The sequence below is a fragment of the Hyla sarda genome, chromosome 3 (genome assembly GCF_029499605.1).
Source record: "Hyla sarda isolate aHylSar1 chromosome 3, aHylSar1.hap1, whole genome shotgun sequence".
In the NCBI taxonomy this organism is placed as follows: Eukaryota; Metazoa; Chordata; class Amphibia; order Anura; family Hylidae; genus Hyla; species Hyla sarda.
The window spans coordinates 163,308,670-163,336,428 of NC_079191.1; the positions used below are offsets into that span (position 1 = coordinate 163,308,670).

A 27,759-nucleotide genomic window follows, 5' to 3' on the forward strand; every position below is an offset into this window, starting at 1 on the left:
GAGGATAAAACAGATATCTCTCATACGGATCCGGGGATGACTTTCTCGATCCCGGACGAGCCCCCAGATTGTAAGGAGATCTGATCTTATCTAGGTACCCCTGGTACCGAACTTCGGTGGTTAGCTTGATTTAAGTCTTTATCTGGATCCAGGAGAATGAATCTACCAGAAATAACACATAACAACAGTTTGTCTGGTCAAATTCACTCTAGTTTATTCGGTAGTCCGTAAGCACGTAATATAGGGGGGGGGGGGTTGCACCCCTCCTTCCGTCACTCAAATATTTGGTATAATCTCTAGCCTATAATATTAGGTATACGGAGGTTTCTGAGAGAATTCATGGGAGAGACAGATGGTCGAGAAAGCCATAACACATGTAAGAATAGGAAGTCCTAATATGGTTAATTAACCTTCACGGCTACATTCCTAGCAAAGAGATAACATTAAATGCTGACAGGATAAAGACACTGTGTGATGGATACATACAATACAGTAACCCCTTCAGTGTCTTTAAGGCCAAAATGGGCTGTGTCCTTAAGGGGTTAACTACTTTGTAAAAAAGGGTATTCTGCTCCCATACTTTTTTTTCTTGATCCAGTAGACCCCAGTCTGGACAGTACAGAGATATAACTTATTGATCAATCTTGAATGATGCTTTTATAGGCAGACTAAACAGTAATAGCATGGTGTCAATCATGTAACCTTCACTGGCATTCAGTTAGCAGCACAGTTACATCACATAAATTTGCTGGGTCGACACACAGGACACATCCAAGCCTTACTCAAAGGGGTACTCCGCTGGGAAAAAAAAGTTTAACCTCTTAAGGACACAGGGCGCTGCACCTGGTCCCAGTATAAAACGCGGGGTCGCGCCATGACCCTGCCTCATATTGGGTCAGTCCTGGTGGCTAATGATAGAAGGGACCCTGGGCTAATGGCGTGTGGCACTGATCGTTGTGCCATGTGCTATTTACCTTTAGACGCGGCGTTCAAAGTTGATTTCCGCATTTAAAAGTAAAGTAAAAGCTTCCCGGCAGCTCAGTCGGGCTGAGATCCAGGCTTGAGCAATCGACAACTGATTACACTGATCTTTGCCGTGTCAATGCACGGCAATGATCTGTGTATGAGATCGGTATGTGCAGTGGAATAGCCACCAGGGGGGCTATAACACTGCAACAAAAAAAAAGTGTAAAAAAAAAAAAAGTTAATAAAGATCATTTAACCCCTTCCCTAATAAAAGTAAGAATTACCCTCCTTTTCCCGTGGTGATTACAACTACTTTACTATTGTGTATATACAAGGTTATCAGTCTCTGTGTTTGTTACTTACTGTGGCCATCACTTGGACCGCGGTGGCTGCAACTTCCTGATCACAGCTGAAGACCTCTGCTCAATCTGATCAATGTCTTCATGTGAGCAGCAACAAAACTCAATCTCCTCCTGTTCCCTATCCTCTTCCAAAGGCTGCTTGTTACAGTCTCTGCAGCTTCTGTAACACAAGTGGCTACAGGATTCTTCCATGGCTCTGACCTAACCTGCATGCCCTTACCAACAGGGAAAGGGTAGGCATACCATTTGAGCACACACCTAAATTGATATTAACTACACATGTTCCACCATCCCTATGATCACCACTAAAGAGACTCACAGCCCACACTAGGTCGAGTTTCTATCTGCAGGCTCTTATTTCCTATTTTATGCTGCAACAACATCATGTGACTTAAATACAATCTTGTGGCATGGTGGCTCAGTGTTTAGGACTGTTGCCTTGCAGCACTGAGGTCCTCAATCTAACCAGGTCTGCATAGAGCATTCTAAAAGCATACTAAGGTTATATTGTGCACCCAAATAGGGACATGGACGAATTTGATGATCTCTATACAGAGCTTTAGAAAATGTCAGTGCTATTTAAATAAATGCATTAGGCATATATAAACATCATATCAATATGACATTATCACTAACATATGATTATGTTAAATAGTAATAGCACAAAAAAAGTTTTTATACATGGCCCATGCCTATAAAGAATGCATCAGATGCACCCAATAAGGATAAGGGTTCTCAGTCAGATACAAACCGAGCAGCAACAGCCTGCCGTTACCAGGGTGGGCAAGGACTATTGTTACGGGCCCTCCCCAACCTAAATAATGAAATCATGGTTCCCTCATTATGTCTGTTTTAATGATGTCTTATGTGTTTACATTTTTATGGGCAATGTTTGAGTATATGTTGAGTATATTTCATAACATTTGATCCAATTTTCTACATTGAGCGTGTCTTTTATAATCTTGTTGGCTTATTTAGTTTGGGGATATAGGTAATGTATAAGCTATTATTTGACATTTGAGCATTTTCACCTATTTTTTTTTTTTTTATAAATTACTGGAGGAGGCAGGGTCTTAATATCAAATTTTAATAAATGTAGTCAAACAATATAATATGCAAGAGTGTTTATTTTTAGTTTCCAGGATATGATATGTTTCACTTCTTCTAATAATCTACATTGGAGCCCATTGCTTGAAGCAATGACAAGTTGTCACTCACTTATCAAATTGGATGGAAAATTACAAGGTGATCCATTAGACATGAAGATGTTTGATGGTACCGGCTGGGTAAGTTTCAAATATTCAAATAAAAACTACAATATATGTTTAAATTAGGCCTTTTTATTAACATATCTGAACAGCTCTAGCTGTCACATATTTTGTCATTAGTGCAAGTTGACATTGTGTTGGTTTCTAGTTGAAAGCCTGCCCTGGTATTATATATTTTATATATAACAGTGCAAATCAGCCCATGTTATATGCAGCCCATGATATGTGCAGCCCATGTCATTGATCAGAAATAGCTCTGTATAACGCCCCAATATCACAAGAGTGGAAGCTGGCCAAGCAGCATGGATACAAGCAGGTGGGGCGAGTTGACACTAGATGGAATAAGTCAGTGGAGGCAAGACTGACTAGGTGTTTTAGCAGAGCTGGTGCTGTAGAACAACACAGCTGTGTAGCACAAGTGCAGCTAGGTGTTTAGAGCTTGAAATAAGGTAGAGGCGTAGTCAGGGATCCAAGTGTTTTCCAGGAGAGCCGGTACAGGGGAATGAGGCAAGAGACGACATCAGGAAACAGCCAATAGTCTTGAACACGCAAATACAGCAGATACAAACAGCAGCAGAACCTTCGCTTATGGTAACTCACAATGTTGCTCAGGCAAGGAAAGCCTATCAGGGATTGGAGGGGAGCCAGGGATTGGAGGGGAGCCAGGGATTAGAGGGGGAATAGAATCAGAGGCATGCATGGACCCTTAAAGAGGCAGACCTCGTCTGGCCCCCTACTGGATTAACCAGACACTTTTGTTGTCTGAGACAGAAATTTCAAATTGTACTACATTGACCTGGCGGGTTTCATACAAACAGTTTTGGTGGTGATTTAATCTGTCAACTGGTGTCCAAAAACTGTTTGACAGATTAGCATATACTACATATATACTATTAAACTAAAGCCTTTCAGTACTTCAGTTGCTGTATGCCGTGGATGAAGGTGTTTTACAGTCAGATACAGTGCTCCCTGCTACCACCTATGCCTATGTCAGGAATTGTCCAGCACATGCACAAATTGCCATGGAAAATGGTTAATTTAATTTACGGTATTTCTTTGTCCCAAAAAACTGTTTTATGCCAAGTCTTCCCTATGGGCCCAAAATTACAGAATAATTTGTTATCTCCCTGAAAAAAGATTAAGATAATTATTGTTATGATCTGTTGGCAGACAGATAACTCAGAAACCTCATGCAAACTGGCGGCAAATAATTTATGTCTAGAATGCCTATTAAATATAAATTCTAACCTGAATCTTTGAAACAGGAACTTGAAGATTACAAGGCGACCATCAAAGAAGATGATCTAATAAATAGCTGCACAATGGTTAAACCTGGACCTAATGCTGCAAAGGCAAGTGTACTAAATTTTCCATTTTTTTTAACCTTTTCAGGACGCATTCAGCAGGCATCACGGCACATCGCCAAGGGGGGTCCTGAGGGTCCCACCCTGTCAGCAATCGCCAGAAATTGCCAGCCAATTCAGGATGGAGATTTTCGGCAATTCCGGATCATACGAGTCTCCGGTGACCCAGAAAATAAGGGGGATCGGGGCTGTCCAAGACAAGGGGATGTAAAAGTTCGGTTCCCCCACTCTACCCACACAAGGTAGTCCAGGCAGAGCGGGGGAACTGTGCTTGGGCCAGCGCCGGTGGTCCCTTACCAGCGGCGATCATCCTCTGTGCGGCAGCAGGTTTGAAGGTTTGCCCCCCATGTGAATGTACAGGGTTTACAGTGAGTTTCCACGCCGCAGCTCATACTCCTGGCGGGAAATTTGCCGTAAACCCCCGACAGTGCGAATGTACCCTAAAAATACTACACTACACAAAACAAAAGGTAAAACACTACATATACACACACATACACTCTCCCCCCCCCCCCCCCCCCCCAATAAAAATGAAGAATGTCTTGTATGGCAATGTTTCCAAAACAGAATCTCCAGCTGTTGCAACACAACAACTCCCAGCATTTCTGGACAGCCACTGACTGTTCAGGCATGCTGGGAGTTTAGCAACAGCTGGAGGCACCCTGTTTGGGAATCACTGGCGTAGAATGATTTTGGTAGCGGACGCAATTGTAACGCTTGCATCCGAGTCGACCCCTATGCAAATCCCTAATTTAGGCCTCAAATGCAAATGGCGCTCTCTCACTTGGGAGCCCTGTCATATTTCAAGGAAACAGTTTAGGATCACATATGGAGTATTTCCGTACTCAGGAGCAATTGCATTACAAATTTTGGGGGGCTTTTACCCCTTATTAAAAAGAAAAGTTGGGGTCTACACTAGCCTGTTAGAGTAAAAAATTTTATTTTTATTTTTTTTACACTAACATGCTGGTGTTGCCCCATACTTTTTATTTTCACAAGAGGTAAAAGGAAAAAAAATACCCCCAAAAATTTGTAACGCAATTTCTCCTCAGTACGGAAATACCCCAAATGTCGACGTAACATGCTCTGCGGACGCACAACAAGGCTCAGGAGTGAGAGCTTACTATGTACATTTGAGGCCTAAATTGGTGATTTGCACAGGGGTGGCTAATTTTACAGTGGTTCTGACATAAACGCAAAAAATAAATACCCACGTGTGACCCCATTTTGGAAACTGCACCACTCACGGAACATAACAAGGGGTATAGTGAGTCTTAACACCCCACAGGTGTTTGACAAATTTTCATTAAATTTGGATGGGAAAATGAAAAAATAATATATTTTTTTTAACTAAAAGGCTGGTGTTACCCTAAATTTTTCATTTTCACAAAGGAAAATACGAAAAAAAAAAAAAAAATGTTTCATCCCATTTCTTCTGAGTAAGAAAATTACCCATATGTGGATGATAATTGCTCTGCGGTCAAACTACAATGGTCAGAAAAGAAGGAGCACCATTGGGCTTTTGGAGAGAAAATTTGTCCGGAATTGAAGGTCACTAGTGTTTACAAAACCCTAACAGTGCCAGAACAATGGACCCCCCCCCCCCCCACATGTGACCCCATTTTGGAAACTACTCCCCTCACATAATTTAATAAGTGGTAGAGTGAGCATTTACGCCTCACAGGTGTCTGACAGATTTTTTGAACAGTGGTCCGTGAAAATTAAAAATGTAATTTTTCATTTGCACATCCCCCTGCTCTAAAGATCTGTCAAATGTCAGTGGGGTGTAAATGCTCACTGCATCCTTTATTAAATTCTGTGAAGTGTGTAGTTTCCAAAATGTGGTCACATGTGGAGGGAGGGGTCCACTGTTCTGGCACCAGGGGAGCTTTGTAAACGCACATGGCCCCAACTTCCATTCCAAACAAATTCTCTCTCCAAAAGCTCAATGGTGCTCCTTCTCTTCTGAGCATTGTAGTTTGCCCCCAGATCACTTTACATCCACATATGGGGTATTTCCATACTTAGAAGAAATAGTGTTACAAATTTGGGGGGACATTTTCTCCTATTACCCATTGTAAAAATGTAAAATTTGGGGAAAAAATGCATTTTACTGAATTTTTTTTTTCATTTACACATCCGAATTTTATGAAAGTTCGTCAAACACCTGTGGGGTATTAAGGCTCACTGTACCCCTTGTTATGTTATGTTATGTGAAGGGTGCAGTTTTTTTTCCTGTTCTGGCACCATAGGGGCTTATTAAATGCCCCCCCCCCCAAAAAATAAAAATAAAAAAAAAAACATAATAAAACATTTCAGTAAAATGTTGCTTTCCAAAAGCCAAATGTGACTCCTTTTCTGAGCATTGTAGTGCGCCAGCAGAGCACTTGATGTCCACACATGGGGTATTTCCATACTCAGAAGAAATAGGGTTACACATTTTGGGGGGATTTTCTCCTATTACTCCTTGTAAAAATTGGGGAAAAGTAGCATTTTAGTGAAAAAATGCATTTACACATCTGGCTTTAACTAAAAATCATCAATTACCTGTGGGTATTAAAGGGGTACTCCCGTGTAAACCTTTTTTTTTTTTTTTTTTTTTTTTAATCAACTGGTGCCAGAAAGTTAAACAGATTTGTAAATCCCTTCTATTAAAAAATATTAATCCTTCCAGTACTTTTTAGGGGCTGTACACTAAAGAGAAATCCAAAAAAGAAATGCACTTCCTCTGATGTCATGACCACAGTGTTCTCTGCTGACCTCTGCTGTCCATTTTTGGGACTGTCCAGAAAGTGGAGAAAATCCCTATAGCAAACATGTGCTGCTCTGTACAGTTCCTAAAATGGACAGCAGAGGTCAGCAGAGAGCACTGTGGTCATGACATCAGAGGAAATGCATTTCTTTTTTGGATTTCTCTTTAGTAAAAAGCCGCTAAAAAGTACTGGAAGGATTAAGATATTTTAATAGAAGTGATTTACAAATCTGTTTAACTTTCTGGTACCAGTTGATTAAAAAAAAAAAAGTTTTCCATGGGAGTACCCCTTTAAGGCTCACTGGACCCCTTGTTCTGTTCCTTGAGGGGTGTAGTTTCCAAAATAGTATGCCATGTGTTTTTTTTTGTTTTTATGACACCATAGGGGCTTCCTAAATGTGACATGCCCCCCAAAAACCATATCAGCAAAATTAACTCTCCTAAATTGTCGCTCCTTCCCTTCTGAGCCCTCTACTGCTCCCGCAGAACACTTTACATCAACATATGAGGTACTTCCTTACTTGAGAGAAATTGGGTTACAAATTTGGGGATATTTGTCTCCTTTTACCCCTTGTAAAAATGTCTCTAAAAGAACATGCGAGTGAAAAAAAAATTAAGATTTAGAATTTTCTCCTTCACTTTGCTGCTATTCCTGTGAAACACCTAAAGGGGTGCAGTTTCTATAATGGGGTCATTTATGAGGTATTTCTCACAGAAAGGCCCCTCAAATTCACTTCAAACTTAACTGGTCTCTGAAAAATTCAGATTTTGAATTTACGTGAACATTTTGAAAAGTATATTTGTAAGCCCTCTAATGTCTTCAGAAAGTAAAAACATGTCAACTTTATGATGCCATCATAAAGTAGACATATTGTATTTGTGAATCAATTTATAATTTATTTGGAATATCCATTTTCCTTACAAGCAGACCGTTTCAAAGTTAGAAAAATCGAAAATGTTTTTCACCAAGAAAGGAGGCAAGTAACACTGAAAAATTTCCACTATGTTGAAGTAGAATATGTCTTGCAAAAACCTTCTTGGAATCATAATGATAGGTAAAAGCATCCCAGAGTTATTAAAATATAAAGTGACAGTGGTCAGATTTGCAAAAAAGGGCTGCGTCCTTAACCCCTCGGGACAGAGGGTTTTTCAGTTTTTTGTACTTTTGTTTTTTCCTCCTTAACTTTTAAAAATCCTAAACTTTTCAATTTTGCACCAAAAAATCCATATAATGGCTTATTTTTAGCGCCACCAATTCCACTTTGTAATGACATCAGTCATTTTACCTAAAAATCTATGGCAAAACAGAAAAAAAAATCATTGTGCGACAAAATTGAAGAAGAAACGCCATTTTGTAACTTTTGGGGGCTTCCGTTTCTATGCAGTACATTTTTCAGTAAAATTGACACGTTATCTTTATTTTGTAGGTCCATACAATTAAAATGATACCATACTTATATAGGTTTGATTTTGTCGTACTTCTAGAAAAAATCATAACTACATGCAGGAAAATTTATACGTTTAAAATTGTCATCTTCTGACCCCTATAACTTAATATAATTATAATATTTTACCGCGTATGGGGTAGTATTGGGGCTCATTTTTTGCATTGTGATCTAAAGTTTTTAGCGGTACCATTTTTGTATTGATCGGACTTTTTGATCACATTTATTCATTTTTTCATGATATAAAAAGTGACCAAAAAAACGCAATTTTGGACTTTTGGATTTTTTTTTGCGTGTACGCCATTGACCGTGCAGTTTAATTAACGATTTATTTTTATAATTAAGACATTTCACATATGTTTATTTTTATTTTTATTTACACTGCTTCAAAAAAAGCAGTGTTAATTTCCAGAATGGGAAAAGGGGGGTGATTCAAACTTTTATTAGAGAAGGGGTTAAATGATCTTTATTCACTTTTTTTTCACGGAGTACCCCTTTAAGGTGAAAATGAGCTGCGTCCTTAAGGGGTTAAATGATTGTTTATGGTACAAAGGCCCTATCACATGGACCTAGTATTAGGCAAAAGAGCATTTCTAGGAATGCTCATTCCTGATAATTGGCCCATGTAAAGGGGGGAAAAAATCTAATAAATGAGCAAAAATGTGTTCATCAGCTGATGGGATATTTGTGTGGCTAATAAAAGCATAGTTATCAGCTGCATATAATCCTGTGTAAACAAGGGATGTGTACCTAATAATGATGAACTTATGTTGTTTTATCAAATTCATATATTTAAAGAGCCCTGTCATTTGCAAAGCCTTTTTATATAATGTACATAATAACATTGTATGTATATTTGTAATATACATTGGTTAAAAAAAAAAAAACGTGTCTGTTTTTGGGTGAAAAAATGCTGTCGTGCCCCTGCAGTTATTGTCTGTGCAGAGACAAAACACAGGTTGTGTGTGGGTGGGCAAGTAGAGCATATATTTAAAAGTGTTGAGAGTGCACACGGCATAGTTATCTAAGGACAAGTTATGTGTATCAGATAAATAAATCCTGTACATTATTCACTGCAGGCACCAGTGGAAGGAATCTTTATTCTGCACCAGTTTCCATTCTCTTCTAGTTTACAGCGCATGTCTGTGATTACTCAGGTTATTGGAGAGAGTAACATGACAGTGTTCATGAAAGGAGCACCTGAAATGGTTGTTCGCTTTTGCAAACCCGAAACAGGTAACTATAAAACTAATAAAAAGAGCTAGAATCATAGAAATTCTGTACCTACTACACACTACTTATTTCATTAAATTTTTTGTGTTTTACATCTTTACTAAAGATGAGGAAGCCGAGGGTGGGGAACCCGGTCCCCCTCAGAGTTTTGGGGTGAAAGCGGCTCGCCAAAGTTTCAAACATCGACAATGGTGAAAATATTTGCAAAAAGGATGAGAGTCATATGGCATTTTGCATTATGTGCCATACAGATATAAGGCAGCTCGTAGTCTGGATAGCAGAAGGTCAGGGTAGGCGGCACAGTAGCATAGTCAAAGCGAAGCAGGAGTTCAGTAGGCAGGCGGCAGAGGAGCAAGGTCAAGTCACAAGAGCAAGAGATCAAGGCAATACAGAGGAATGCTTTCTCAAAGGCAAAAGGCAACAAAGATCCGGCAGGGAACTGAGGAGTGTGGAGGAATTTATAAATGATCCACAGGGGGATTACACTAATGAGCGTACTGGCCCTTTAAATCTTAAAGCTCCAGTGCACACGTGCCCTAGGGGACGGGGACACACGCGCCAGAGCCAAGAGGCAGAGGCGGAGGCAGGAGAAACAACCTGAGAGTGACGGACTGGGCACGTCCCGAGATGCAAGTCCCAGCCCCGTCGGCAGCAGCATGCAAGGGGACCATGCGCTCATGGCAAGCGTGTGTGGCTGGAGCGCATAACGTAACACCTATGCACTGCATTGTGACCACCATTTTGGAGAGAGAAAGCTGAGAAAGAGAGCAAGAACTACTGATCCCAAAAAGCCTTCATAAATCCAATAAAATTTCCAAGCAAATTAATCAGTGGTTAATCACATTACAATAGCATTTAAAAGCATTGAGAATAAAAATTGAATAACAATCTAAGTGAATGAGGAATACCATCTAAGAATGGTTACAAGTATTTTCTGAGTTCAATCAAACATATACTATTTCTACCTGGTTTAACATAACTATACATTTTAAATTGTTAAGAGTGTACTCAGCATAGCCATCTAAGATCAAGTTATGTGTATTTTCTGGGTTTAATTGAACATACAGTATTTTTCCATGGGTTTAACATAACTATGCAATTAAAAGCCTGAAAATACACAGACTATCTGTATTAGGATAAGTTACGTGTATTTTCTGAATTTAATATAAAAACATACCATTTGTACTTGTAGCTTGAAAGGGGAAATTGTGATTAATAGCCCCCAAAAACTTAAAATTAACCTCCACATTTTTTTCAATAAGAAATATGGTATTGTTGGATGGGGTAAAGGACAGACCATGCCTGAGATGTCCTTTCCCACTAAGAATATTGGTGGAAGCACTAGCACCAGTACAGGTAGCAGCAGTAGCCAGGTGCCTGGTGATAGTAGCAGCAGCTGCATCAACAAGTAAATGTTCTCACTGTCTTTTAGGGGTTGTGTTGTTTTGAAGGATGGTAGGACCTTTTAGGATTTGTTGGCTGGTTAGAGGTCTTCTCAGGAGGAGGAAGAAGAGTCTGATGATATGATGTTGAGCCAGGTGTCAGTGTATTCATCATCATCTACAGTTACTAGTGGGATTGGTGGTTGTGATATTGAAAGACATCATGGTGAATACACTGGAAAAGGAATGAGCCCAGAAATTCATGCTGAGAGGAGTGGTGGGGATGAGGAGGAAGTGTTTGATAATGGCGATGTAGTGTTGGACAGAATGTGGGGACCAGGTGAGGAGGAGGTGACATATAAAGAACAGGAGGGTAATGGTACGCTCAGCAAAGAAGAGTGTAGCCGAGATAGTGCCAGAACACCTATAAAACGTATTAGATGTAGGCCTACTGGTCTGATCAGTTAAGATGAAGGCAATATATATTCATCTGTAAGCTTGAGAAAATAATCTTCCAGAGAAGGGACAACTGTCAGGTGGTGGTGTAACTGTCTGCTATTGTGTGGAAATTCTTTTCTACCTTACCAGTAGTGTTGAGCGGCATTGTCCATATTCGAATTTGCGATATTTCGCAAATATATGGACGAATATTCGTCATATATTCGCTAAATTCGCATATTCGTAATATTCACGTACAATTTCCGCATATACAAAATTTCGCATATGCAAAAATTTGCATATGCAAAAATTAGTATAAACGAGAATTCGCATGTGCGAAAATTAGCATATGTGAAAATTAGCATAAGCGAAAATTCGCATATGCGAAGATTAGCATATGCAGATTTTCACATATGCGAAAATTCGTACTCCAATCTCACACAGTAGTATTAGAGCCTTCTTTACACCACACAAGCTGGAAGCAGAGAGGAATGATCACTGTGATGTGTACTGTGAAAAAAAAAAATTATATTCGTAATTACGAATATATAGTGCTATATTCGCGAATTCGCGAATATGCGAAATTCGCAAATAAAATCTCTGCAAACATGTAAGCTGTGCCCAGGGTACAAGCATAGGAATTATATTTCACAGATGTCCCACAATGTAATGAAAACCTTGCCCTGCTGCTGCTCCTCCAGATCCCTCTTATCTGTCTAGCAGCCAGGCGTTATTCACAGGCAGAGCACCAGTTATCTATTGGGGAATCTATGTCATACAGACAACAGTATTCACTCAAGCACCTTAGAGGGTGGATCACTCCATGCAACTGTTGGTGTGCAGGAGCGTGCAGAACATGGTACATTTTTTAAGTACTAGGTATGACACGACCAATATATGTGTTTAACAGCCCACTGGGTCAACATCCTGCAGAACAAGGCTCCACCTTAGCGAGGCCAGTAAATTTTACTGACACTTCGATGGTTGCGCCTATCCGGTTTAACTTCTGATAGCCGACTGCCTATCCTCCTACCTCATCTAGGTCCTCCTCCACAGATATCTTGCATTCCCCCACAGCGGAGAAGTTGCTGCCCTGTCTGTAACAGGAAGTTTCACACAGGCTCTCCACTCATAATCTGACTTCTGGAAACGTAGTTTCCTGTCCACCTACATGTGATGTATTTGATTATGGAAAAAACAACATTTTATGCTACATACCCACGCTGGACATTTGCTCTCTACTAAACATTGCAAAAAGGGGACCTGACACACTGTTTCTGTATGGCACATGTGCTAAATCTTGTCAAATATTTCTTAAGAAATTGTGGCAGCTTAGTGAGGTGCTGGCTATGTGCAGGAAAGTTTATATTTGTTTTAGCCATTCTTATGCTTTTAAATATACCCTCCTTGACCTACAGCACAAAAATGGTCTTCCTCAACACTGCCTCATTTGTGAAGTTCCCACATGGTGGAACTCAACATTACAAACATAGGTACGTCTGTACCAGCAGCGCAAGCAGCTAACCAGAGAAATCTTTGCTTACAAAATGCATAAATCAGGAAGCTGCAAAAGTAGGACATTTTACAATAGGAACAAATGGGTTAATCTTGAGTCCAATATATGTTGCAATTTTCCCATAGATATGCATATCATAGTGAATTTAAACATAGATTTTGCCTGATTGATGTGCAATTTTTTTAGGCCCCTATCTAAGTATTGTGTTATTGGCAGGGGTCAAGTCCTGGGGGAAAAAAGTGTGGGAACTTACCCAAGATTTCCACTCTAGGGCTGGTCCTTCTAATGGGAACAGTGTTCCTGTGTGGAAAAAGTGCAGGAACTCAGTTCCCATGAGTTCCTGCAGGACTTAAGCGCTGGTTATTGGGCAACCTTTCTGTCTGTATTATGGATAAATATTTATGATTGAATTACAAAATAGAATTGACTACGTCAAGGATTTTAGGAAATGCTAAATATGTAACTTCCTTCCTAAAGGCATGGAATTGTTGTTAACCCGTGAAGTATTTCACTACTGCTTGCAAAGCTGCAAATAATTTTGATTTTGAGTAATTTTTGTTGTTTCTTAATAGTCCCAAACAGCTTCTCTAAAAAACTTGAGAACTACACATCACAAGGCTTCCGAGTAATTGGGCTAGCATATCGGTCACTGGAAGAAGAAGGTCTACCAAAGTTTTCTGACATAGACAGGTATCTATAACTGTTTACTTCTCTCTTTAATCATTTACAAAGTAAAATGAAGTTAGATCTCCCTTGGACACCTATTACTGAAGTTATCCACGAAGAGAAAAACAGAACTGATTTCTTCCAAAAACAGCACCACACCTGTCCTCAGGTTGTGTGTGGTATTGCAGCTCAGTTTTACAATAAATAGTTTTATTAAGTTTCCAGAAGCATAAATCCACCTGAGATGGAAAAGGGAATAGCTAAGCATGACATTTTCAACTGTGAATAATGGAACGATTTTATGTTCCTGGGGAGTAAAGCAGGAGATACGACAGCTGCACCATACAAGGGCCACATATGTGTCTTTACAATGGGGGGAGGAGGAGGACCAAATCATCCATCTGCCATGAAATCATTTCATGTTGTTAGATCCCATTGCCAAGATCTTTTCAAATGATTATGGGGTTTTTATTTACCAATAATAGCCTCTGAGGAAGGGATACCTCTCCAACACCTGTCCAAGGATCCAGGGTAGGTCCGGGTGAAGTACCACCTGAGAATAGTTTTTTAAGCCAACTCTACATGGGAGGAGCATTGAAAAGACCTGTGGATGCATTGAAGCTTGGTTTTATTGAAGTGAATGGAGCCAAGTTGTAATACTACACACAACATGAGGTCCGGCATTGTGCTATAATTTTCAGAGGTGGCTCTAGACTTTGTGAGGACTTAAGAGAATGGCTGTTCATACAGTTTATTTACTGCCGCTCACCTGGTTGAGGTTGAAAAACATAAAGGGAGATTTATCAAAACCTGTTAAGAAGAAAAGTTACTGAGTTGCCCATGGCAACCAATCAGATCGCTTCTTTCATTTTTCAGAGGCCTTTTCAAAAAGGAAAGAAGTAATCTGATTGTTTGCTATGGGCAACTCAGCAACTTTTTCTCTGGACAGGTTTAGATAAATCTCCCCCAAAATGATACCCCCACACCAGGATGACATATTACTCCTGCTAAAACCCTTCTAGGTAGCATCAGCAGCCCCCTTTAGGTAGCATCAGCAGCCCCCTTTAGGTAGCAGAAGCAGCAGCCTTTAGGTAGCAGAAGCAGCAGAATTTTTTAGGTTGCAGCAGCCCCCTTTAGGTAGCAGAAACAGCAGCCTTCTTTAGGTAGCAGAAGCCCCCTTTGGGTAGCAGAAGCAGCAGCCCCCTTTAGGTGGTAGTAGTAGCAGCAGCAGCCCCCTTTAGGAAGCAACAGCCCTCTTAAGCACTGGTATCAGTAAAAGCAGCAGAAGCCCCCTTAAGCACTGGTAGCACATGACAATGGTAAAAAAAAAAAAGATACTCAAAAGATACTCACCTGGCTTCCGTAAGTAGCGTGTTCTCTCTTCTTTCTTCCCCTCCACTGTGTACTCTGGTGCATGCAGTGCCTCTTGTGGTTTCCCATGTAATGTGAGCAGCCAATGGCTCTTCAGTCTGTTAACACAGCCAAGTAGCCCACATTTAACTATAGACAAGATTATATTAATTGCAATTCTAAATATATTGTTTATCTGGCTTCCTGTGAGACATGTAGATGTCAATACATGGGTTGTACCACAACACCACTAAAGGTGAGGTTCAGCAGACATGTGTCAGACTGTACAGTCAGTTCAATGTCTCGGCTCTGTCCAGGCACTTTAAGGATCAACATCAGGGGAACACTGACTCCCTTAGAGTATCAGGGATAGAGAGAGTCAAAAGACCGATACGTGGGGGGGGGGGGGGGATCACAGATGAACCCTGTTGAATAGGGAGTCACTTTGGATCTTCCTCTTAGGTACCAGGCAACTGAAAGGGTTAAATCTGTGTCAAGATCTAATACTTACATATTGACAAATTAATTATTGGGTTTTTGGACATATACATGATTCCTCTGACCTTTAATTTTGAATTGATTGTTCTGTTTATATCCTATAGACTGTTCTCATGTATTCCCCCCCCCCCCTCTTTTGTCTGTATAATCGATGGTGAATGTGTTTTTTTATGAATTCCAATCCGGGATCCAGTCCATGGGACTCTAGAATTGGGATGTCTCATTGATTTGATGCATTGCCATACTTTATATCCAACTTTAATGATATAACTACGTGACCAATGTGTGTGCTATAAAATGTTTTAGCTTTTAGTGTGTCTCATGCCATGATTAAGGGTAGCCGAAATACCCGGATACCCAAAACGCGTAGGCTATACACTCTGTGTATTTGATGTTAAGCCTAAATAAACCCAAGAAGCATCATACATCGTGTGCTGGACGTTTCCTTTCTTGTATGCTTTACACGGCGGGTGATGCTAACCGCCAGTCCGGGCACACGTGTAGCCGTGGAAGATTTGGAGCTGTCTATACCTACCTTTTAACTATAGATGCTTCTGGAAGATTCCCTTATAGTTGAATGCATCCAGGATTGGACTCCGGCGAGCTCTGCAGAGTGGCAGTGCGTATATTGTACACATCACCACTAACATAGGGGGGAGTTAGGCAGCTGCAAGGCCCCCTCCAGTGCAAGGCCTTAGGCAACCATCTAACTCACCTAATAGGAGAGCCACTTCTGGTCATTTTGAATAATCCTTTTAGGATGTACTTACACATACAGCATATTGGATGTTCAGGATTTGAAGCTGAAGATTTGATGCTGTGTTCAGCAATTTAGTTTACATTGAAATCTGCAGCATTTAAATCTAAAGCTTTAAATCATGTGCATTAAATATGTGCAGGAGACTCTAAATTTAAATAGACTGTTAATCTGTATTGCTGCATGCTATTGTGTGACAAACCAATATGCATCAGAAAATGTTTTCAGCTATTTTATATTTAATTGTGTAAATGCTATAAAAATAGTATTATTTGTATTAGTACTAAGGTCTGAGCTAGTCTTTGTTAATCCGTACCTATAACAACAAAAGAAAAAACAGAGTTTACACAATGCCACTTAAATAAAATGTAACTTTTATTATAATCATGATAAAATGTGAACCAACTGGATACAAAGATGGACCTGTGGTTTCAAAAGGTTTTTATTAACTAACTTAGATGATTGCATAAACTTTTCGAGTTAGGACAAGGTGATTTTAGTGCTCTCACTATAGTTATGTAGGTCATGAGAGCCCCGTCCATGGTGCACATCTATTTCTTAATTTCTCAGTTTCAGGGGTTGGGACCAGAGTTGTACCATCAGTAGTACTCACAGTTACTTCCACCCTTATTTCTCTAGCTAATCACAGGACAGCACAGCGCAACACTTTATCTTTTTGCTATTCCGTAACATAGTGCTGGTGAAAGTACACTGGAATGGAAAGTCTGGCACTATGCTGGTGATTTCCAGTGCACTACTATTGATGGCATTTAGAAGGAGAACAACTAAAGTACTGAGCTGCTGCTGCTACTATTGAGGTGAAAGAAAAGCCTTGGTTTACCTTATAAACAAAAATTATATCTGGAGGATGGATGAAGCTTCAGGTTGCATGCATAACGTGCAGGGCCCTTCTCTCAGCTGCACAAAGCACATGCTTAACCACACCACCACTTTTTAGTTGGAATAAGACACACACACACACATGTATATATATGAATCACATATGCTTTGGCAAAGGGGGTGGGGGTTGTTAGAAACAACTTGTACCATTTAAGTTCAGTATACCTTTGCTGCAATTACAATAATCTCAATAAACACTAATATATAGAAATTTTCATGTTTTACTTTGAAAGGGAAGTAGTGGAATGTGACCTCACGTTTCTTGGCTTATTGATCCTGGAAAATCGTCTTAAACCAGAAACCAATGCAGTACTAGAAGAACTCAGTGAAGCCAACATTAGGGCTGTGATGGTTACAGGTATTTTTTGCTTTGTTTATTTTATTTATAATTTATTTGGAGACTGGCTTATATTTACTAAAATTACTATATATGTGCTAGATCTTTGTGTACTGTATATTAACAAGAATTAGCACAGATGTTTTTCTGTTTAACTGGGGGTGCAGTTAATAAGAAATAATACAAATATTTACTTCCCTGCCATCACCACTGTCTTGGTTTTGGTCTCCTCTGTGAAGCATTTTCTTGTGTTGGTGTTGGCACATGGACCTGTCCTCTCAGCAAAACATTGGCTGCAGTGGTGTCTGATCATAGCCATTGATTGGCTGAGTAGCCAGGTCCTTGTGCCAACAGCAAACGAGGAAATACTTTGCAGCAGAGACCAACACTGTGACAGTGGCAGAGGCAGGGGAGTAAGGAAAGTATGTATACAATTAATGTTTCTATATAACTGCACACTATATAGAATAGTATATAAGGGAATACCCATACAAAGCTTAGACATGTGTATTGCAGACCTTTCTTCCTAAATGTGTCATCATTGTCTTCTATATTTCAGTTAAAATGGAACTTGCCACTGATCCCAGTTACTGTATTCACAAGTCTGCTATCTTACAATGCATTTGCATTCTCTTCCATACAATATTCTACCTGATTAGCGTGCTCCTATATGGGAGATTACTGTTCCAAAAATGTGAATGCAACACTCTTCCCTGTATCATATTGATAAGGTTTGACTGTGTAACTAAAACTGCAGAAATGAAAGCAGTATTATTGAATGAAGCCACAATATGATGATAATGGAGGGATATAAAATTAAAGTGCTATCCTGCTTTTTTTCAAGATTTCATCTGAATATTTTTTACAATTACTTATATTTTACTAGTATGCATAGAGTTACTTAATGATCCGTTTTAAGACTATCATGTCTTATTGCTTTTATAGGTGATAACCTTCAGACAGCTGTGACAGTTGGGAAAAAATCCAGGATGATTCCTTCCAGCAGTAAGATTATTATGTTGGAGGCTCGTGAACCTAATAAAGATTCACCAGCTTCAGTTACATGGAAAACTTTAACTGAAAGTCAAGCAAATGGAAACCATTTAAAGACTAAAGTATGTTGTAATTTTACAGAAATTAAAATTATGTATAAACATTTTAGAAACATTATTTTAATGGGGTTGTCCGGGAGCAGTAAAAGTCCTATTTTGGTTACTCCCCGTTGGTTAGATAAATCTCAACTTCCTTTCAACGTCTTTTCAAACTTTAAAGTTAGTCCAGTAGACCAATAAATCCAGTAATGTGACATTTACATGATTCTGTAATTGCATTGTAAAAGAAATGAATGCATTAGAATGGAGCCCAGTATGTACCACAGTGAAATATGCAAAACTGTATTTATCCTATAAATATTGGACTACTAAACAGAATAACCCAAACAGAAGATCCATAAATCCTACAGATTTGACCATTTTCTTTCCAAATCATAAGTAATCAGGTGAATCAGGTGAAGTACTGTACTGGCATAATACCAATTAGGGTTGCTGAAAACCATAATATCTTCCAGGCATATTCTACTACAGTTCTGTTCTTTTGCTCCATCACAAATAAAGCATTTTCAGATTTAAGACAAGAAGGGTTTACATACATTTGCCAACAACATCTTTGGTTAAGCAGTTATTTCACTGCTGAACTGCCATCAACAAAAGCCACTGCACTTCCACATGTGCCCTTCAGTGCCCATTGAACCATCCCCATTGAAGATAAACTTTTTAAAGTGCACCTTTCACATAAAACAGGCTTGTAAGGCTGCACACATGGTGCATTAGGACTTAACAATTCTAATCCAGCCATACCCGTGTTAATTTTGTAAGAGGCTGTATATCATACACTTTCCTTTTGTAACCTGGCCAGGCCTGGGGTCCACTTTCCAAGTGCCACATAACCTCTTCCTGCTTATGCCACACTGCCCATGGCTGCTATGTGTAGTTTTCCTACACACTCGCTGTATGTCAATCAACAGGGTACCAACTGTCTATTTTACGTTAGAGAATTGCTTTAACCCATTCCCACTATGGGACATATGCATAAGTCCCAGCATCCGACACGTTCGCGCAATGGGACGTATGCATATGTCCTGGCGATCTCCTGCACTGCCGCAGGCAGCACAGGAGATCAGCAGCGGGACCCAGCTGTCAATCACAGCCGGAGTCCCGCCACAGCTGCCGGGGCTGCGATCGCGCCGGTCCCGGCAACATTAACCCCATATATGCCGTGATCAATCCTGATCACAGCATCTATGGTGTTGACAGGGGGAGTGCTCTCCCCCTGTTCACCAGTGGCGGCGCCGCGATAGGATAGTGGGTCGCCGTTGGTTGCTATGGCCGCAGGAGGTCAGATCATGACCTCCTGTCTGCCTGCTATGGAAGCCTGTGAGATCCAGCCACATGCTGGATCGCACAGGCTGTACAGTGTGCAGGTGATTGGGACATACTGTGCTGCAGTACAAATGTGTTGCAGCATAGTATAACCTGTAAAAAGTGTAAAAAATAAAATAAAAAGTTCTTCAATAAAAGTATGAAGTTTAAAAAAAAAAATGCCCCATTCCCAATAAAAGCCCTGTATTATCACCAAAAAAGATCAAAAACACAAACCATATATACAATAGGTATTGCCACTTCCATAATGACGTGTACTATAAAACTATAATGTAAATTATCCCGTTTGTTGACTCTCGTGAAAAAACAAAACAAAATAAAAAACGCAAGATTCGCCAATTTTGGTACAAATATAAGAACAAAAAAAGGTCAAAAGGTAGCTCGTATCGCAAAACTTATAATAAAAAAGTTATGGCTGTTGGAAAATGAATGGCAGAAAAATAATTTTGCTCAGAAAAGGAAAAAGAACATAGAAAGCTATTTAAAATGGGTATCACCATAATCGTACTGACTCACAGAATAAATATAGCATCACTTTTACCGCACAGAGTACACCATAAAAAAATGATTTGAAAAATGCCAGAAATTTTCAATGTTTTCACAATATTTGGAGTTTTTCACAAACATTTCTGCATGGGTCAACAATATGATAAAGTACAATATGTCACAAAAAGGATATCAGAATCGCTCCACTCAGAAAAAGTGTTATAAAGTTATTACCATTTAAAGTGACACATGTCAAATAAAAAAAAAAGAGCCTGGTCATTAAGGTAAAAAATGGATAGGGGATAAGATGTCAGATCGCCGGGGTCCCGCTGCTGGGGACCCCCGGGAATCGCTGCTTCGGCACCGCACTATCATTACTGCACAGAGCGAGTTCCCTCTGCACGTAATGACGGGCAATACAGGGGCCGGAGCATTGTTACGTCACAGCTTCGCCCCTTGCGACGTCACGGCCCGCCCCCTCAATACAAGTCTATGGGAAGGGGCGTGGCGGTCGTCATGCCCCTGCCATAGACTTGCATTAAGGGGGCGGGCCGTGATGTCACGAGGGGCGGAGCTGTGACGTAATCATGCTCCGGCCCCTGTATTGCCCGTCATTACGTGCAGAGCGAACTCACGGTGGCGATTCCCGGGGGTCCCCAGCAGCGGGACCCCGGCAATCTGACATCTTATCCCCTACCCTTTGGATAGGGGATAAGATGTCTAGGGGCGGAGTTAAGGGGTTAAGGGGGAAATTTATCAAAACCTGTGTAGGGGAGGAGTAGTGCATTGCCAATAGAAACCAATCAGATTGCTTCTTTCATATTTTAGAGGGCTTTTTAGAAATAAAAGAGGCAATCTGATTGGTTACCATGTACAACTGCACCACTCTTCCTCTACACAGGTTTTGATAACTCTCCTCCTAAGTGTTTAAAATGTTTGTTGTGTCAATTTAAAATTAGGTTCCAACAGATCAAGGAATAAGAATATTGCAATTTATTGTGTATTTTTTAAACAAATGAACCAAATTTGTCAGTCATCATTTCAATAATCCATTTTTCCCTTCCTCCCCTTTGGAGTCACATATTAATGTTGGTGAAGGATGGATTAATATTCCAACCACCTTGGGAAACTTTCACTTTGCAATGAATGGAAAATCCTATCAAATTTTGACTCAACATTTCTCCAATTTGCTCCCAAAAGTAAGTGTAGTGTAGTTTTGTCTCAAAATGTGCTTACACATTGTTCCAAATTTTTGTGGATTAAAGGTATACATTAAAAAAAAAAGTACAGTGTATTCTGCTCTTTAGACAGTAGAACAATATGCTCTTATATTGTAATGTACATTGAACCATTCTAATAAAATGGATGGTATCTGAAATAATCTTGACAAGAGAGAAGTGAGCCGAGTCCAGGGTGGCCCAGAGTGGATTCAAGTTTTACCAGGCTCGGCTCATGAAAACCTTGTAACAAAGATATAATAGCAAAAGGGTTGAGAAACACATGGATTTTTGGCACCTGAATGAATAAAGAAAGTACTAAAAACATTCAGATGACATCAGAGTAGCCCAGCATGCCTTGCAGCAAGATCACATGACCCCAGATTATCTCATCATGACCAATCAGAAGACAGCATAGTTGTTAGTTTAAAAGGCTTATAAAACCCTATGCATTGTATTTCAGTCTCCATCTTGGAGAGAAAGCTGAGAGGGACAGTGCACAGGAACTAATGATTTCAAAAAGGCTTCACAAATTTAATTGAAAGCAAGCTGAGAAAAGCATTGAGCTGTGGGCTGACCTCAGTGACCTGTCTCCTGTATTGCGGTGTCCATTTGGTGCACTACAAATCCCAGACATGTCACTGCAGAACAAACCCATGAAAGCTATCACATTACAGCACCTAAAAGTTGAGCTAAGCATTGAGCTGACCAGTATATCATTATAAATACACAATAAAAGCCAAATTATGTGTATTTTCTAGATTTTTTTCAAACATTCAGATATTCTACCTGGAAGTAAACGTACAATACACATTTTAGACTAAGTTGTCTGTATTTTCTGAGTTTAATCAAAGATGTAGTTTTTCTATGAATATGGAATAGGCATGTAAGGACAAGTTATATGTTGCAGAGAGTGTGGAGATGGTAGCTGTAACCGAGCATACAATAGTGGGACTGGTGGTGGTAGGCGTAGTAGGAATACTGTAAGGCATCTTGGTCCCATGATCAGACATCAGATGTTCATACTGAGACAAGTGATGGGGACGATAAGGAGAAGTTTGGTAATGACGATGTAGTGTTAGACAGGATGGTAAAACATGGTGATAAGGAGGTGACATGTTCAGAGCATCGTGGTAGTATGACACACCCTCCCCGAATGACACATGTGCTAAATCTTGTTCTTAAACACTTTTTGTGGCATTCTTAGTGATGTCCTGGCATAAATGCAGGAAAGTTTACATTCTGTTTACCGTTCTTATGCTTTTAAACATACCCTACTAGATCTACAGCACCAAAATAGTCTTCCTCAACATTTCCTTATCTGCAACATTCAAATACCAGGAAACTCTGTACCAGCAGCACAAAGGGGTAACAGACTACCTATTGCAGAAGACAGACAGTTTTTTGGAGCCAGTGTGACTTTCAGCTGAGGCATTGGCAGATAATCATAGACACCTCTATCGTGCTCAGGCCTGTCAAAGAGGTAACAAGATTTGTTAGTAAGAAAAACAATTAAATTAATGATGTTATGCCGCTAAGGGATTCAGCAAGGAGAGATGGAGAAGAGTTTACATCTCACTGGCAGCACTATGGATATTTGTCTTGAGAAGGAGTTGGATGTGGAAGTGAGACCTGAATAAGGAGGATTTGGACATGGAATCTGTCAAAGGAATAGGGGACAAAAACCTACACAAGGAGGAGGATGATGATAAAGACAATGACCATGATTACCAACCTTGGCAGTATTGGTTGGAGGGGAAACAAGCCGGGCCTCAGAAAACCTGGCAAGGATGGCGAGCTGTAAGTTTTCTTGCTTGCAAAGTTACAGGCATATTGTGCGCTTAAAAGAAATAGAGTACTGGATAGCCACAATCTTTGACCCTAGGTATAAAGCCAGAATGTTGGAATTATTTTTCCCCAACCCTTACTATTTTGGGACACCAATCTTTTTGCAACTTCCAAAAGGAAGAATTTTTAGAATGATTGGAAGAAATCCATGGTGTCTTCACTTGCCAGACTCAAAACCAGTTGCTACTCTCAAAAAGGAAAAGTTTTTTAAAAAGCATGGAAAAAGATATTGTATCTTCTGATACCTCCACGTGCCTTTAGCACCGGCAGGCTTGTGCCAAGCAAAATGGCATGTTGCCATAACTCTGCCTCAAAACCACTTTAAAACTACTTGAATGCATTCCTAGGTTACCCTAGTAGTTTTATACTGGGGTTTTAGAGCTCTAAGGCAGTGTTATACACAAGTTTTTAAGCATATTGGATTTTATATTGAATTAATAAAGGATGTGCAAATAAGTGACATGTCAGTTTATTATGTAGATGGACAAAATGTGTCCTATTTTGTTTTCATTTATTGTGTGCAAAGACAACCACTTTTCAAAAGACTTATATTGAGAACAATAAAATTAAAATACAGACACAATTTTTCCATTCTTTTGTGGACGCATATTTTACAGTGAAATATGCCTGAAAACACACTGTGTGACCATAGCCTTATAAACTAATAATAATTATACTTAAACCTATCTTATTCTTTGTTTTTCCTTTATTCTTTATATTGAATATCGTTTTTTTTATCTTTTCAAGATATTATTAAATGGAACCATTTTTGCAAGAATGACTCCAAAGCAAAAATCAAGCCTTATCGAAGAGCTTCAAAAATTAGAGTAAGTTATAAAAAAGTCGCTTTGTTTTTTCTAAAAGCCTAACTCTTAGCAGCTGCACATACATATGTGGTTTTTGTTAGTATAATTAAAAATTAACTTTTGTCATCCAGACAAGTCAAAAGTTTAGAGCACAGCAGGTCTAAGTCCCATTATCCATTGTGATTGTAAGTTGTGACATGGTAAGGTAGACAGTAGTGCACTTGACTGCCTGGCCTGCCTGCAGGCTAAGGAGCACCATTCTCCTTCTAGTCAGGCATTCTCACTTACTTCTGCCATCAGTGTCATCCTTATGTTCTAGAAGAGTTAAACTTAATTCAGAACAAAGCAGCAAAAGTTAAAGGGGTATTATAACTACTAAAAACTACTATATTCCATTTTCAACTAGATGGTAAACATGGTAAACATTAAAATTAATGCTATGAGAAGTGTTCCACACTTGAAAAAATAGGCAGTTCATATACTGAAAACTCTTCTGTCCACTTACATATGTTAGAAACACATCATATATTGACTAGAGATAAGGAATTTTTTTTTGAAACATTCGATTCGACAGATTAGCAGAATTTTCCGAAAAAAATTGGTGTGTTCAGAATTTGTTTACGGGAAATCACTATAAAAAATTGCTATTTCTGGCCTACAGAGAGGCTCAATAAGGGTGTAGAACACTTTGCATTGTCCTAACATGCATAGGGAGTGAGCTGTGTTAGTGAAATAATACTGTTATTCAGTATGACATGCAGATTACAGGCATCACCATTAGAATCACTGCCGCAGAGCATCTGGATGTGGCAAATTTTTTTATGTCATTTTTATTTAATTTCATTTGAATTTATTTTGATTTTTTGATTACCCATTCTTGCCGCGAGGCGAGCTATCACCTGTTCCAGCCCCTGATTCTCAGCACACCCCCATACTCTGAGTGTCCACTTGAAAAGGGAGGGACTGCAGCACCAGCAACATTCCGCTTCTGTGCAATTGGATAAGCTAGAAGTGGCTGCAGTGAAAAAGCTCATACTTGTATCTTAAAATCGAGCTAGTGGTCCTCCACCAGACGAGATACCACCTAATCCAGCCCCTGCCTGCCCCCCTGACTGTGAAAGTGTGAATGTTTCCTTTAATCAGTTATGGTTCATTGTTATTGCTCCAAGCTGTTTCATTGTATTTTTTTGATAATTTCACAGGTAATATGATGTCAATGACCATAGGGCCTCAGTCTTGAAAACATTACATCAATTCTTTTTATATTTAAATTGAAGATTTATATTAGATTCCCAAGTTTAATGTCCCTGATGTTTACTTTGAAATAGTACTGTATGACCACAAAACCCAATCTAACAAGGAGTCACATGGCAGCACAATGACAGAGATTAGAGCTGTCGGCAGCATGAGGAGACAATAGGGCTTCACAAACCCTAAGATTAAAAGATGAATTTTCAAATTTAAATTCAAGATTTATGGTAGCTAGTGCTACCATAAATTTTTTTAAGGTAATGTCCCAGGCTATCAGCATCAGTAAACCATATAGTGGCTGAATGACACAGCCTGGAGCTGGCGGCAGCATGAGGAGACAATAGGGCTTCAGAAACCCTAAGATTAACCCCTTCCCGCTATTGGACGTATGCATACGTCCAGGCGAACTACACGTTCGCGCAAATGGACGTATGCATACGTCCAAGCGATCTCCTGCTCTGCTGCGGGCAGGGCAGGAGATCGCGGGTGGAACTCAGCTGTCAATCACAGCCGAAGTCCCACCGCATATGCCGGGGCCGCGAACGCGCCGGTGCCGGCAGCATTAACCCCATAGATGCCGTGATCAGTTCTGATCACGGCATCTACGGTGTTTGCTGGGGGAGCGCTCTCCCCCTGCCCATCAACGGCAGCGCCGCGATAAAATAAGGGGGATCGTGGGTGTCCAAGACACCCTCGATCCCCCTTGAAGAGATAGGAGTGAGGTGGCAGGGTTGCCACCCCTCCTATCCCTGCTATTGATTGGCGGAGCGGCCGACCAATAGCAGACTGGGGGCGGGAGGGTTAAAGTTCGGTTCCCCCCCCCCGCTATGCCCACCCATCGGTGTCCGGGCACAGCGGGGGGAACCGTGTAATAGCGGCGGCAGCGGCGGTCACTTACCCGGCGGCGGCTGTGATCATGGCGGCGGTGGAGGTGAGTATGGCGCCGCGTGTCCGGGAGTCTGTTGCCTAGCAACATCTGCAGGGCGACAGTTTAGAGAGTGGTCTCTAAACTGTGGCCCTCCAGATGTTGCAAAACTACAACTCCCACCATGCCTTGACAGCTGTTTGCTGTGTTGGCATGCTGGGAGTTGTAGTTTTGCAAGATTTAGAGGGGTTCAGGCTAGAGATCACTGACAGTGGTCTCTAAACTGTAGCCCTCCAGATGTTACAAAACTACAACTCCCAGCATGCCCAGACAGCAGTTTGCTGTCTTAGCATGCTGAGATTTGTAGTTTTGCAACATCTGGAGGGCCAGAGTTTAGAGACCACTGTCAGTGATCTCTAGCCTGAACCCCTCTAAATCTTGCAAAACTACAACTCCCAGCATTCAGGAACAGCAAATGGCTGTCTCGGCATGCTGGGAGTTGTACTTGCGTGCCTCCAGCTGTTGCATAACTACATCTCCCAGCATTCCCTTTGGCAATCAGTACATGCTGAGAGTTGTAGTTCTGCAACAGCTGGAGGCACACTGGTTGCGAAATACCGAGTTAGGTAATAGGTTCTATTACCTAACTCAGTATTTTCCAACCAGTGTGCCTCCAGCTGTTGCAAAACTACAACTCCCAGCATGCACATTCTGTCAGTGCAAGCTGGGAGTTGTAGTTTTGCCCCCCTCCCCTCCCATGTGAATGTACAGGTTACATTCACACTGGCGGCGGATTACAGTGAGTTCCCCGCTTCAAGTTTGAGCTGCAGCCGCAGCTCAAACTCCTAGCGGGAGACTCAGTGTAATCCGCCGTCAGTGTGAATGTAACCTAAAAACACTACACTACACTAACATAAAATAAAGAGTAAAACACTACATATACACACGTACACTGCCCCCCCCACCACCACCACCCCTCCCCCCCCCAATAAAAATGAAAAACGTATCCTACAGCAGTGTTTCCAAAACGGAGCCTCCAGCTGTTGCAAAACAAAAACTCCCAGCATTTCCGGACAGCCATTGACTGTCCAAGCATGCTGGGAGTTTAGCAACAGCTGGAGGCACCCTGTTTGGGAATCACTGGTGTAGAATACCCCTATGTCCACCCCTATGCAAATCCCTAATTTAGGCCTCAAATGCGCATGGCGCTCTCACTTTGGAGCCCTGTCGTACTTCAAGGCAACAGAATAGGGTCACATATGGGGTATCGCCGTACTCGGGAGAAATTGCCTAACAAATTTTGGGGGGCTTTTTCTCCTTTTACCCCTTATGAAAAGGTAAAGTTGGGGTCTACACCAGCATGTTAGTGTAAAAAAAAAAAACATTTTTGTACACTAACATACTGGTGTTGCCCCATACTTTAAAATTTCACAAGCGGTAAAAGAAAAAAAGCCTCCAAAATTTGTTACGCAATTTCTCCTGAGTACGGAGATACCCCATATGTGAGCGCAAAGTGTTCTGGAGACGCACAACAAGGCTCAGAAGGGAGAGTGCACCATGTAAATTTGAGGTCTAAATTGGTGATTTGCACAGGGGTGGCTGATTTTACAGCGG

The 27,759-nt window shown here is 40.5% G+C and overlaps 1 protein-coding gene across 2 annotated transcripts in view; it reads left to right on the plus strand.

The window, feature by feature from the left end:
• LOC130361843 (probable cation-transporting ATPase 13A5) overlaps nucleotides 1-27,759 on the plus strand; it is a 179,940-nt gene that overhangs the window by 91,521 nt on the left and 60,660 nt on the right. The window contains exons 14-21 of one of the 2 annotated variants that reach the window (XM_056565410.1): nucleotides 2,464-2,614; nucleotides 3,862-3,948; nucleotides 9,237-9,393; nucleotides 13,299-13,416; nucleotides 17,131-17,255; nucleotides 18,180-18,349; nucleotides 21,232-21,357; nucleotides 23,971-24,050. In XM_056565410.1, the coding sequence (XP_056421385.1) occupies nucleotides 2,464-2,614; nucleotides 3,862-3,948; nucleotides 9,237-9,393; nucleotides 13,299-13,416; nucleotides 17,131-17,255; nucleotides 18,180-18,349; nucleotides 21,232-21,357; nucleotides 23,971-24,050 (1,014 nt within the window). The remainder of the gene's footprint in view (nucleotides 1-2,463; nucleotides 2,615-3,861; nucleotides 3,949-9,236; nucleotides 9,394-13,298; nucleotides 13,417-17,130; nucleotides 17,256-18,179; nucleotides 18,350-21,231; nucleotides 21,358-23,970; nucleotides 24,051-27,759) is intronic. The other variant, XM_056565411.1, reaches the window with a different exon arrangement.